The following is a 14,863-nucleotide window of genomic DNA, read 5'->3' on the forward strand; positions in this document are numbered from 1 at the left end:
TGATTCTGATTTCGTGCAAATTGGCCTTGCTTTGAAGCTGGACATGCAGAGCACTTTCAGCGAAAAACAACAGCATAAAATTCAACAGACCAAGCAATGTACGCTGCAGAGGAAAGACATTATTTATCGATGCTAATTTCTGTACAAATCAAGCCACACTAATCCTCTCACCTTTAAGCTCATATACAGTATCACACAATTGACATATTCATTCATCAGTCAAAGCGTCCTGATTGTACTTTTTAACTGAAGCTTAACAGTTAACCAGCACACATAACTATTTTGCCTAGATATATTCACTGATGTGGCAGACGATATGGCAGTTTTACTGCTGAATGAAACATACAGGGAACAATTCAATACGTATCATACAAAGTCTGAAAATAAAATATTTTCTATGTACGCGATATTCAAGTACTGCAAATTGACCACGGTCAATACCACCATATTACATGTTATACATGCACTTCCAAAAACAAGAATTGAAGTATCTAATCTTATTGCTGTTTACATTTTCTGAAGGTTTAAAGTAACAGTATTTAAAGAAAAAAAAAAACACCTTTCAATAAACTAGAGATTCACAATATTTACTATTCACTGCTATGCCATGGAAGGGAAATTTGACTAAAATGATTAAGGTGCATAACTTATTTCCATTCTACAAATTAAGCATGAAATATGTCCATTGATGATAATACTCTCATATTTATATCTTATAGTAATAAAATATGATCACTAATTACAGATACCTGTGTGCACTTTCACTCTGCTATTCCTTTAAATAACAGCTCTTTCAAGTTTTAGTCCTATCAAAGCAAATCCCAACACTAACCCAGCTGCAAAACCTTGCATTACTCTTTATAATCTCATTAATCCAATCAGGAATCTGTCTTCATCCTCAGGCTTCTACAAATCTGCTTTCCACAACACAACAATCTACCACAATATTTCACCTTTGATTACAGTCTTTCTACATTCTATAATAATAATAATAATAATAATAATGATGGTATAAAAATTGAATAACTGAGAGAAAATACTCTTTTAAATGCTTGGTATTGCACACTCTACAGAGGGTTAAAATCAGGTAGGGAGGTAAAAAGAAAAAGAGTAGGAGGAGGGGGGAGGGTATGGGGTGAGGGTGTAATCCGGTGTTGGTCAAAGCAAAGGCTGTTCAGCTGACAGGGTTAGGACGTTGAAGAGTTGGTCCCATGTCTGCTCAATGTAATGTCTGACTTGTCTTCTCCACAACACATACTATGTGACGAGGGTGTTAGAATCACAGAGATAAGACATGCAGACAGATCGATATCAGATCAAAACCAAAAAAACAGAAAACATACACCTAGAACTCAATACATAGATACAATATGCAGAGAGAAATAATAGACATCGTCTTCTAATCCATGCAATGCTGTTTCACTTCTCTTCAATCAATTTTCTGTAAAAGTGTCAATGCGAGGACATAATTTCTCTAACCTTTAAAAGTGACATAGTTTAAGACACAACACACACAAGAAAAGCAATTCTACCCTTTAAAGCTTAGGTTCAAAATGTAAATATCATTCATACTCTCAGCTGATCCTTTTTATTGCAAAATTTCTGCATTTCCAACTCACAAAAAATCCCTTCTTCTTTTTTAACTTATCAAGTAACTGCACAATTTTTTTGATGTGCTTGATTACAAAAAAAAAAAAATAATAATAATAAACAGCTTTGACAGAAATTTAAACTCCAGCCCTGATCTGTGAGCAAATATTTTGATTTCTAGTCTTCATTTCAGCTAACTGATGCCACAACATTAAACAACAACAATCTATTGAAAAGTGAATTTCATCTTTCAGTGAAATCTGACTTTGGGTAAGAAGTATTTACTACATTATCAAAGCAATCCCCAGAAATCCCAGGAATCCCAGACATCAGCAACAGTTTATTTTTTCTTTCTTAATATATTCATTTCATCCATCTAACATTGCATTACTTATGAAAGACATAGAGAGATGGAGATATAGTTTGTGCTTGCAAAATCATGAATAGTACAATAGGACTGAATTCTCAAACATGAAGAGATGACAAGGTAATATGTCGACATCACATATCATAGATATTTCATATTAGAATACCGATGCAAGTAGAATTGTTAAAAACTTGATATGTTAGAACAGGTTTGATGATGAATACTTGACTGCCTTGCAGGCTACAGTTAGTTACCAAACACATGATCAGGAATAGAATCATATATTGTCAGTTGAGATGAAGAATACACAATATAACAAACAGTCACACAAGAATAAAAACAAAACACTCAACAACAACGCTATAGAATGAGGAAGAGTTAGAGAGAGTAGCATTCCAGTACCAGGGGTGGGTGGGGGGGGGGGGGAGCAGACAGTGAAGTGTGGTCAATTCAAATAATCCGCCTCATGGAAAGGTGACATCACCAAATTAATAGATGATTCATTGTAACTCTCCCTGATGACATACCACATAGTGACAGCATACTGCATTGCACAGCACTCTTGCCTCCATCCTACTTGTAGAGACATTTTAGATTCATATCATCTTTTGATCAATTTGGCAGTAAACTTATGACTTCAGTGACAAGATTGAATGCTCTGATGATTATCAGTCAATAAAAATTGCTAATAACAAAAAAAAAAAAATAAAAAAATAAAACCAAAACAGAAATATGTAGCTGCATACCTGAACTGGCTGGTGTAAAATTTTCATAAAAATTCCATGACAAATATATTTGGCTAACAAACAATGATGAGTTTGTATTAAGCTACAATTTACATGCTACATGTCTGGTACAGTATTATGAAATGGCACATATGAGTCTGGTATTCTACAAATGAACAGCAAACCTTCATCTTTACAAGCATCATAAAGCCCACATACAGCTTTCTGATGTCTATGGCTAACTTCACATCAATTGCAAGAGAGACATCTTCATGTACCAGTATGTGGTAATGAGATAAATGAGAACAATTTAGATTTTTCTGTAATGAGCTACAAACCATGTCTTGAAACATTGCATCAATGCATAGCCTAATCAAAGGCGATCGGTTGACCGTTTCAACTCACTGGTTCATTGTTAAATGAAGAAGTAGAGCCTGTCAATGCATGTGATATTCAATAATGACTAATAAAATGGATCATATCAAATCAAAACTGTTTTTTTTTTCAAAGTGCCAGAAGAAATAATGACTGAATCTTGTTAATTCCTGGTTGAATCCAGGAATTCAGAGTGCTTTTCTCGAAGAAAATCTAATCCATGAAGCAACTCTTATCTTACAATGTCCATACGACTCTACTTTACCCCTTTATGTCATGATACAGAGTAATAATGGCTGAAGTGTAACAGTGCATGATATAAGGATATATATTGCATGTTTACGGTGCACATCATGCTCTTGATCATTGGGTTTAGTAAGTACATACATGCTGACCAGTATATATAAATGCAGTGAATACAGAGCACAAAGGCGTAAGAGGGTGGGGAGGAGGGAAGGTTATATATTTATGATTTGGATGGCCTGCGTTTTCTTTTGTTCACCTTTTCTTCCCTCTCCTCTGCCTGCATCCAGATGGGTTTGTTGTCCTTATCGTCCCCGCTGATGCCGAACTCTCTCTCGTGGGCCCGGGTCAGGACCTGTTTGTAGAGAGTCTCGGCGGCCTTGTACTTGCCCTGCTTCAGGTACGCTGCAGCCAGGTTGTTCTTGGTCTTGGCCACGTTGGGGTCATCGGGGCCCAGCTTCTTCTCGTAGATTTCTAGCGCCCTCTGGTAGTACCATTCAACCTGGCTCAGCAAACAGGGCAGGGGGAAATGATACGGCAGAAAGAAAAATATAAACAAGAGAGAAAACTAAGTAGAAAGGGGACAGAAATGGGAAATCAGCATCACAAACAGAAATGATGCAAATTAGGTCTTCGCAGATAATGCAACTTTTAGAACTGGTTATACTTGCTAAATCACAAACATCTTGTTATAACTGCAAGTTAGTTTACAAGTGATTTACTTGTGTCAGATACACCATAAAAATTCAGTTCAAGAAAGAGGAGTAGAGCCATAAAGACATTTAATGTGAAACCATTTCATATCAATTTGTCAACATTGTATCACCATCACAGGGCAACAGAAACATTCTTGAGATAATGTACGCGCTGTGCCGTCATCCACCCACAGAAAGTCTTACCTCTTCATATTTTCCTTGGTTTTGGCAGAGCAGAGCCAGGTTATTAAGTTGTTTAGCTACATCAGGATGATCTTTTCCTAGAACCTGTGAAGGTAAAAGCAAAAAATAATGCACAGACTCACCATGAGCACTTATTAAGCTTCACTACCTATATCCATCAAACCAATTTATCTTTTAATGTGGCTGTGTGGGTGATATTTCGTGTGAATGTCTGTGTATAATGCTGGAGTAAGAGACTAGGCACACATATGTGTATGATGCCGTGCCCCGAGGCTGGAATTTACCTACTTCTCTGTACACACAACACTGGACTTCCTCTGAAATAAGCAATGAGACACCATCCAAATATCATAACTTTTGCAGAAATTCATTCTTTCCCGTCTCTGCATATCATCTGCTTTTAATTGTGTAATCTACATAATGCAGCTGCAGTTTATGAAGAAGAAGAAGAAAACACACACACACAAACACATTGACTCACAATAACTAGTCCCCCCAAACCAATATACTTTAATTGCTGACTCGGTGTTACATCAACTGTCATTTGTGGCAGAATGCACAGAACTCAATAAGCAGCAAGTAATGTAGTTCTTTGCTAAGGGACAAAATTTGCCAAGGAAGAGAAAATAGCAGGGATTATGCAGCACCAACTTCCATACACTCCATACTCTGCATGCATGGCACACTTTCAAATGACAGTCATTTACTTTGTTACATTCTCACATCAATTTATGCCAACTTCATTAACATAATCATATCCTACTCAATAAGCAATAGTGCATTTACCTTGATGGCTCTCTGGGTGAATTTAAAATGTAATACCATTTTAAGATACCATAGACAATTCCATTACTGAAGTGGTTCAGACCCCAAATGTTTGCATGAGTCACTACCAACATCAATCACAATATGCATCATCATCATCATGAGGAATAGTTACAAGAGGAGAAATTTATGTTTTGATGGTTTCATGTTTGAAGTGGATTTGAGTGTATGTGTGTGTGTGTGTGTATTTCTGTGTATGCATACATTTGTGCATGTGTCTGTGTACAATGAGGTTCCTTCCATCTACCCCCCCCCCCCCTTCTCTTTCTCTGTCAATTTCCTGAAGGTCATGCCTCATCTATAGTTTATCACCAGAGCTTAGCAACTAGCTCTACACTGGAACCACTGAAAGGGTTTCAAGGTGATCATTACCAATACCACTTGCTATGATGATCCACAGTAAAGAAGCTCCAACAATTCCATTAGCTGCAGCACAAGTGAGAACACACGCAAACCCCATCTACCCAATGGCATTTTTCTCCCCATCGTCTGACATTGTACTGACAGAGGTTGCGATCAATATTTCATTGTACCATCGATAATTCACTAGACGAGGCAGATGGTGTGTCTGAACGTGCCATACATACCTCAGTGTGGGCAAATATGGGTACAAAAGACAGTTCCACTTTAATGTTGGCCTTGTTATTTTTACTTAGCAGGCATAGTGTATGGCGAAGGGAATGCTGATTTACAGTGATGTTGGCATAGGCTAATGACATAACTAGTCAAGACCATGGCTGTAAGTGCATGTACATGGGCAGGTGTTGCATTGAGGTGAACACTAAGCCAAGCAGGCTGAATGTGGAAATTCAACAGGTACTTTTCATGAAGGTGCATATATCAAATGCACAACTACAACAACAACAACAACAACAACAACAACAACAGAATTCCTGGTATCATATAGCTGTTCGCTATGCATTTTGGATATGACTGCTATACAAAATTTCATGTGTATAGCAATTTCATTTTTTTAGACTTGTTTACCATTTTGTTCAAAATGTATGTCCATCAACTAAATTGCTATCAAATTTAGAGAAGAGAAATTATTCCCTGAAATGTATAGAGTGAAAACTAATTACACAAGACCATGACATTTACTGAATAAACCACAAAATGAATAACACAGCCCCTTTTGTAAACAACATTTCTTACCCGGTAAACAGAGCATCACATGTTGATTAGCACCTTTTGAAATATTTCGACTGTCTTTATTTCTTATCTACAATGTACTTTAGTTTTGAAATATCTATACCTAATCAACATTATGTCCTTTCCATGAAATCACATCTCCACTTGATAATTTGATATTTGGCCTCAAAAAGAAACTTATTTGAACTAAGCAACTTGTGTATCAATGCAAAACTAAATTGTTTGAATATAGAAACATAGACATAAACATAGTAACCATAAAGCACATTCTTAACTGTCAACATGAGGGTAAGACCTCCATATTTATTTCCTGACTGTGAGAGAGAGTGGTAAGCATGCATGAAATTTACAGTCACTGCAGTCATCTCATTCCATCAATGTATCTATCACTCATCAAACCTAACCATGCACACATGCAAAATGCCCACTTGCACCGCGGCATGCGACATGCATATTTTCGAGCCTAGGCTGTACTGCGTTATGAGATAGATGGCAATCCAGCACTGCACCCCCTCCTAGGGGGGGACCTGTGCTCTCTTTTTCTATTTCTCTCTTCTCTTCCCCTCCCCCTTCTCTCTCCCTCCCTCACTCAGACACAGACACACAGACAAACACAGACACAGACACAGACACACACACACACACACATCCTTTTTTCCCATCTTTTTCATTCTCATCTCTCATCTCTGGACAACGAGATTATCCATTGCTTGGAGCACAGCTACAGTCAAAGATGTCACATTACCATTCACCCTCAAGAAATTGCTCACATGCAGAACACCTAGCTGACATGTTGTCACTGAAGCAGATGTTCATCACTGAAAAGAATTCTCTGGCTCAACCTCCTTTCATTTCACCGTTGCTTCTTGACCCCACCCCCCCCCCCCCCAACCAATGAACTTCAATGAACTTTACATGTTTATAATTCAGGGATGAAAGTGTTTCTGTAAACTACACACAAAAACAGTACCCCCAAAATATTAACACTTCTATTTTCACACATGTTCCATAAACTGTTGATTTGGGAAATATTTTTACCCCTTGAACTAATCCATGCTCGCTGATATAATTAGTGTTAAATCAACTGTCATATGAAAGTTTTAGAAAGCAGTTGAGTTTCTCATGAAAATGGCCAAATATCAAGAAAATACATTAATAGTCTGCAAAATTCTTTATTGGTATGACATAATTGAAAAAGTGGTATGTATTAACAGCATCGGTCTCCGACAGGTAGGAAAATGGGTTAAATGCTGGCTAACTTACCTTTTCCCTAATCTCAAGAGCTCTCTTACATAAAGGCTCTGCCTCCTTGTACTTGCCCCGCTTGCCATACAATACTGCCAAGTTGTTCAGTGTGGCAGCCACCTGTTTGCAGGGAGATAAAGAGAAAAAGGAAATACAAGACTTGTGACAGCTTTGATTACCTTGGTGCTTGTTATTTCCTGCCATAATCTTCATTTCATGGAATTCAGTGCATCCCCCTATTGTCATTTTTTATGCTGGTGCCATCATATCAAATATCATCTTGTTGTCTGCAGTTTCTACCGACAAAACAGTATGAAAAGACGTTGAATTGGTCACATATCACAACACCCCTCAGAGCAAAGAAATTTGACTTATGTATATAATGCTAATTTTACCCGTGAAGTTCAGTTTCTGCATGTACACTGCACCCTAACAGACACACACATAAACAAAAACGTGGAATCTAACAGATGCTTGGAATCAGATGGACTACAACACAAGGATCTTGCTGGGATCTTGTAAGATCAAACTTCCAGAGCACAGATGACCATTTGAAGGCATCATGACAACATGGGAGGAATAAATCAAGCAAACATGAGCTTTAAATCTGATCATATTCATCTAGCAAACACCAATATAACAAAGACTGAGTACCACAGTGACCTGCCTCGGTGCCATGTTTCCCAGCCTTACATTTCCTCTCCCATAACAACGAAACAACCTGCCTGCTAGATATTACTCATCATCTGCATTGAGCAACTCTCAACCCTTCCAGTGCACAAATGTTTCTCATGAAAGTGAAAGGCTACTATCCCACCCCAGGCCTCGAAATAGGATTTTGGAGGGGCACGGCCATTTAGAAAAGGGCACTTTTTCCAAGAGGCCAGGGCACTTAAGTCAGTCAGAGGGGCACCAAGGCCACATTGGAAAGGGCATGTTTGGTGTTTATGAAAAAAGAAAGAAGAAAAACAAACCAAGAAAAACAAACAACACACACACACACACACACACACTCACACAACAAAAACCTCTTCCCTATACAGCTGTAACACATTCCCGATCTCTGCGTTTCTAGGTGAAACGACATTTTTTTAAAACAGGAATAAAACAACAGTAGCATTGATTGAAACTCGACACCCTTTCAGGCCAGCTAGGCTGCCATGAAACTTCAAAGCACATTCCGACAGCTGGCTGGCAAAACCACAAGGCAAAGGAATTTGCGTGCGCGTGTAGATTGCTATGATTAGTCTGTGACAGACAGTTCATGACCTCCAAGAATGCGCCAGTACGCGCGGTTTCTTCTGTTGATTGGTCTCTCTCTCTCCACCCCTCCCCATTCCCCAGTCTGGCACACCTTGGCATCGTGGGATTTTTCTTTTTTCTTGGTGAACTTGGTGTTCACTACTCTATCTGAATATGCGCTGCCTAGCTAGTACATACTCGCGGCCGCTGCGCTGCGGAGGCAGTTGGGACGGTAAAAGCCGGTCGGGCATACATGGGGGATGTACGTACACGTCGTTTCGTATCACGGAAAGATAAGAGTTTGAATCAGATATATCAGGACGCGAGTGAACTGAAGGTATGATATTTGAGATCAGGAAAGTTGCTCAAGCTTATTAAAGAGACTTTGAGAAAGGGCATATCATACGTCATAAATAATAACTTTCATTCTAAAAGGGCACCACGGCCCCAAGAAAAAGGGCACATTTTTTTTGGCCGTAACTTTGATCAAAAAACCAAAGGCATTGCGGCCAACGAGAGGGGCACCGACGGCCATGGCCGTCGGTGGCCGTCGGTTAATTCGAGGCCTGCCACCCTCATGACACGCAATCATTTTAGAGGTCAAAAACTTTTTGTCAACAAGACATTGCTCAATTCAGCCCTACTGTATATCTACACAGTGGAAAGTGGCTTGATGAACCTTTGTTACATGTGATAGTACAAAGAACCTAGAGGATTAATAAAATAAATCCTACCATGAATAGCTCTATAGAGGCTTTGTAACAGCAAGTCACATTGATTAAAAAAACACGCTTTGATGTAAAAAGCATGAAAATGAATTCATTCTGTACATAAAGACACTGACACTTCATTGACCGGTGTACAATACTATTACGTAGCAATCTTACCATGAGTGAATAAGCAAATGAGCAAATAATAATAAGCACATTTTATGGAAAATCAGCAGAGCTAAATGAAATTGCCTAAAAATAACAGCATCAGTTAGACTGCCATGATCAAGTGTCTTGTAAAAAAAAAAAAAATGGAAGACTTTTTCTGCAAAAGGACTTGATATACCACATGTTCTCCTGCACCTGACATTGTTTTTATTTCACCAGTCCCTTGGATGTAAATATTTACAAATTCCTGTGAACCAAATTTCTCCCAGTGTGCAAAGATTCAGGGCAAAGCAGAGAAGAATAATTTACAGAGACAAATGACACAGGCTAACACCACATAAATCTTTTGTCTCCCCACTCTAAACAAACTTGCTTCTATTGATCACAAGGACTGAGCTAACTGCAGAACACATGATTAATGGCTCCTTTGTATGGAGATCCCATGACAAAGGTATTTCCATAAGGAGTAACTTGAAATGTAGACTGAATAACAACAACAACAAAATATCCAACCATACACTGTGTGTATATTATTGTGGCCTGGTATGTGGATGTTTGTAAATCATTTTAAAACATTTCTGTACGGGGTCAGTCAAGGCAGATACAGATTATATAAGGATAGATGTGAGTTATAAAATGTCTGATGAAAAAACCTAAGAGAAACAGAATGAGCAAAAATTGAATGATCACATGGATACAAACTCAGGGGATAGTGATTCTAACATGATCAGCATTGCATGTATGTAGGCACTTAACATTAAACACAGGGAATGAAATTACAAAGTTTACTGAAACAGGTAGGATGTACCATCATGTTGCAGTAAATATGCTGCTCAGAAAATTATATATATTTGTACCATTGCTCATTTATGTAACTTTCACAAAAGACATACCCCCCCCCCCAACCTTTCATTTTAAAATCAATATTTCATCAGAGTTGTAGCTGACATCTTCCATGCGAAATTACCTTTACATATGCCATGCATATCAAATTGCCTGTTCTTAATGTGATGATCTGACTCATCACACCCAAAAGTCACGATCGAATGATACTGGGCCTTGATGTCGACACCATTATCATTTCACCCCTTGGTGAGAAGAACTCTTTGAGGTAGAAATAATCAGAATTTATTCATTGCCCACAGGCGATTGACTGAGAGTGCATAGGAGAGTACATTGACTCATCTTGTTTTCTTTTGCTCTGTTGGTTTCTTGGGTTCACAGGAGGACAGTGAAGCTATCATATCCATTTTGTATTCATCTTTTGTCACCCCACTGGTAATTTCACCCTGGGTCCATTGCTCGGAACTTACATTTGATAATGGTATCAATCATGCCTTGAGAGAATGCCCTTCAAAGGATTTAATTCTTAACGCTGTACTGAGTTTTACTCAACCTCAAAAAGATCAAGTCATCTTGCCAGCTTGATGTCAAGATTTGTAAAGAGCTGCAAGGAGTCTCTCACATGAAACCAACACTTAAAAAAAAAAAAAAAATAAAACACTTCTGAAACAATGCAATTGCTGCAAAATACAACACATCTTTTGTTCTTTTTTTTTCTCCCCATTTACAGTACCAAACCATCTGCTACATTTGTCTGTGTGTGTGTGTGTGGTTTTTTTTTTTTTTTTTTTTTAACACACAAGTAACTCACAAAATGGACACTGCTCTTATCCAAGCTTGGGCAACATCTAAATGTCAAACATGGTACTAGGAGATGCAAAATGAAACAGCTTTGCCTCCTATGGAGACACAGACTGGGAGGGAGAGTAATTATGCCTCGCACAGAATTGTCACGTCAGGATTGAATGTGTAATATGACAGCATTCAATAACTGAAGCGAAGCGTGAAGCAATATCTCTCCCCGGAGGATACTGGCCACCGCGACACACACACAGGGCATCATGACGCTTTGCAAGTCCAAACAGAAACCAATATGAAGAGTGCCGATCTCTGTCAATAAGAGCCGACATGGATTCAAGCACGCTGTGGTGATTGTCATCCACTATCATCACTTGGTTATTACACATCACCACCACCACCACTTGATTCCAGTTATGCTACTGCAAGAGAATCACCATCATCACTGCCACTCATGTCGACATCAAAACTCAAGACTGCTAGTGATATTATGCCAGTATCCATAATTTGTATGCAAAACATTCCGTCTTCACAAGCAGTGGCATCACCTTTGTAATTCTTACCACAATCATCATTCAAATCTTGGTTGGTACCATTCTCCATTACTTAATGGATTTTGTGCTACTGGTTTAATTATCAACTTCATCTGAACTATCACAACTGTTGGTATTGCATGGAAACTTATATCATAGATGTGTTATCACCCAGGGTCAGAAGTGACTAAGCAAAACTCAGACTGGACAGTTTGAAGCATTGCAAGGTCATGGGGAGATATTGTTTAATCTGCAATGTTCTGCAGCTTCATCTACTTATAAAACGTTTGCTGAAGGAAATGCTGAAGAAAGAGGGATCGGAAATGGAACCTAAACTAATTTCCACAATATATGACGTGTTTTAGGAAATAAATCAGTATCTGTGGGCAATATCTGAATTACAGTTAGAATATTGCATTACAAAGATACAAGATGGTCTAATTTTCATTGAGTCCTATACATACTGAACACAATCTTACTTTTGGGTAGAGTGAAACTGTTAATACGACCCCTTTCATCACATGAACTTCCTCTGTAGGAAGCACAGATTGAAATGAATAAAGACAAATATGAAATGAAAGGAGAAAAAAAAATACTGTCCAAACAATTTCACATACAAGCAAATTATGTACTGGTCATTGTTATGAAAGTCAGTGGACACACATCTCAGGAGTACAGATAGTGAAACTGTATGACTTTTTAAACCATACTTACAGCAGGATGGTCTGGTCCTAGGGTCTTTTCCCTGATGGCTAGAGCATCATGCAGTAAGTTACCAGCCTCCTTGTACTTGTTTTGATCCCTGCAAGGTAAAAGTGGGCGTAGGTTAGGTACAGGTCATGATTGGAGTTACATGAGGAGGGTTCAGAGTTTATGGGACAGTGGTAAGTGCAGGCAGAAAAACCCAGACAGACAGACAGACAGGTGATAGTACAAAAGGTCATGGAATAATAGACAGGAAATTAAAAGATAATGACAAAAGATATCAGGTAAGACCTGTAATCTCAACGAGAAAGAGAATCAGCCACAACAAAAAGTGCACACAATTGTAGGAATGATGAATATATAATACAAAAGAAGAGATTATAAGTTAGAATATCACAAAACATGAACCTAATCCTTTTTGCAGTTGCAGTTTCTTCCATTTACATGATTATCTAATGACAACTCCTATGTCAAGTTAGAACAGTTTGTTATAAGCATTTTGGTATCGAAGATTGACAGTTGACTGTATCTCCCATATTCAAGAATAGTGCATACTGTGGTTATACATGTGAGAAATGGTCTTAATACAGACTGCACACCTATCCAAAACTATGACAAACAAGAGACAGACATCCATATGTCTCAAACACACATGGTAAAGTACTGAGAGATGGGAAATTGTTGTTTCATATGTAAGACCTTGTCCCCAGCTCTGCAATGCTAATTTGGCAAATGAGATTAAAACCGTCTGCGAGCCACATACCTGTAGACAAGGGCAAGAATATTGAGCATCGTTGCAACGTCTGGATGGTCGTGACCCGACGTCTTCTCCAAGTCTTCCAGGGCCTGTTTGCAGAGCGGCACAGCCACCTCGTAGCGGCTTTGTGAGGCATACTGGATGACCAGGTTGTGCAGGGTCCGCAGGCGGGCAGGGATTTCATAACCTCCTGCCACCGAAGACACAGACCCTCCACCAGACTGGGGCTGGTAGCTCTCTGTGCAGGCACAAATTTAGAAAGTACAGTGAGGATGGCAAATCTTTAAACAGTTGGCTAAAAATACATTGACAAAGATTTTTATGTATCACACCAAAAGACTGCCTTCCCATATACTGGGATGTGCAGCATCACATTAAAAAATTATGCTTCAACCTCACTACCAAAAAAAAAAAAATATTCATTTTGAAAGCAGGACTTGTATGAAATAAATCAATTTCAATTCCAAGATTATTTCACTTTAAAACCACCTCATTAGAGATTCAAAAGCAGCATCAGTTTAAATAGTGGTGGGATTGAAGTCATCACATTTCTCATTTTGAGGACATTATCATTGTAAATGTGGAGTATACTTCCAGGTATGGAAATTTTCACAAATTCTGCACTCCTCAGAAGGACCACCAAATAATAACACACCATTGTGTGTGTGTGTGTGTGTGTGTGTGTGTAGATATCAACATAAAATATACTTGCGAAATGATAAACATGCAAGTTCACTAAAATTGGATCTGTGTGAAGAACTGCTGGTATGAAAGTTGTCACTCTGCCAGTATGCAATCAAATGTCCCAGTTCCATTTAAATCGCTGCATAATCTGACATGAAAGCGCCCTCCATGCAGCCACCTCTCTATATGTAAAATAGGTAGAATATGGCTGAAATCCTTGAGGTTTAATCAATACCAATCCAGTAGCCTTCGTGATATTAAAAGGGCTTGCAACATGAGACGGAATAGACGCTCTGCTCCCGTGTTACTTTCAAGTGCCTCAGAGTATTTCTCACTTGTGAGGCTGCCTCGGGGATAGAAGTGAAGCATGGAGGAAATATTACACACTGCATGGGAGAATGCACAGCTATGTTGCTATGTTGTCTCCCTACCATCCATCCCCCCACCCTAACACAGTTTCTTTCTCAGAATTGTGACACGTAGACGGAAGAGTTCCTGAGAGACATTCAGAGAATTAGGAAGAGGCTCTTACCATCTGCTTGTGAACCATCGTCATCTTCAGGGAAGCCAAGGTCTAAAGGTTCTGATGACGTATCGTCCCCCTGAAGAAGAGGAGGAAGAAGAAAAAACAAACAAACAAAAGAAAGACAATAAACCACGAAGAAAATTAGCCATGAAGTAGGCAAATGTATATATGTTTCATCTGATGCCTTGCGAAAGAACAAGATCCATCAGGACGCACATTGGTGTCATATACAACTCAACAAGAAAGCTTACAGCATATCTCATATTCTGCAATTATGCAGATATAATGAAAGAACAAAAATAACACATATTAAACTAAATTGTGAATGAGAGTACATTGTGCTATCTCTGTAAAGCACTGTACCTGTGCTATTGCTAATACAAACTTGAAAATAAGGGATGTTGCATAGTTCTACTGAATTTGTCACATAGCAATGATATGAATTTCGATTGTCTTTGATTGCATGTATGCTACAC

The 14,863-nt window shown here is 38.6% G+C and overlaps 1 protein-coding gene across 3 annotated transcripts in view; it reads right to left on the bottom strand.

The window, feature by feature from the left end:
* Positions 1 to 14,863, bottom strand: part of LOC140233254 (kinesin light chain) — an 89,321-nt gene that overhangs the window by 41,698 nt on the left and 32,760 nt on the right. For all 3 annotated transcript variants that reach the window (XM_072313377.1, XM_072313368.1, XM_072313372.1), the window contains exons 4-9: positions 14,394 to 14,463; positions 13,184 to 13,415; positions 12,430 to 12,517; positions 7,440 to 7,541; positions 4,200 to 4,283; positions 3,560 to 3,802 (exon numbers count right to left, since the gene is read on the bottom strand). In XM_072313377.1, the coding sequence (XP_072169478.1) occupies positions 3,560 to 3,802; positions 4,200 to 4,283; positions 7,440 to 7,541; positions 12,430 to 12,517; positions 13,184 to 13,415; positions 14,394 to 14,463 (819 nt within the window). The remainder of the gene's footprint in view (positions 1 to 3,559; positions 3,803 to 4,199; positions 4,284 to 7,439; positions 7,542 to 12,429; positions 12,518 to 13,183; positions 13,416 to 14,393; positions 14,464 to 14,863) is intronic.

This window comes from Diadema setosum, chromosome 1 (genome assembly GCF_964275005.1).
Source record: "Diadema setosum chromosome 1, eeDiaSeto1, whole genome shotgun sequence".
Taxonomy (NCBI): Eukaryota; Metazoa; Echinodermata; class Echinoidea; order Diadematoida; family Diadematidae; genus Diadema; species Diadema setosum.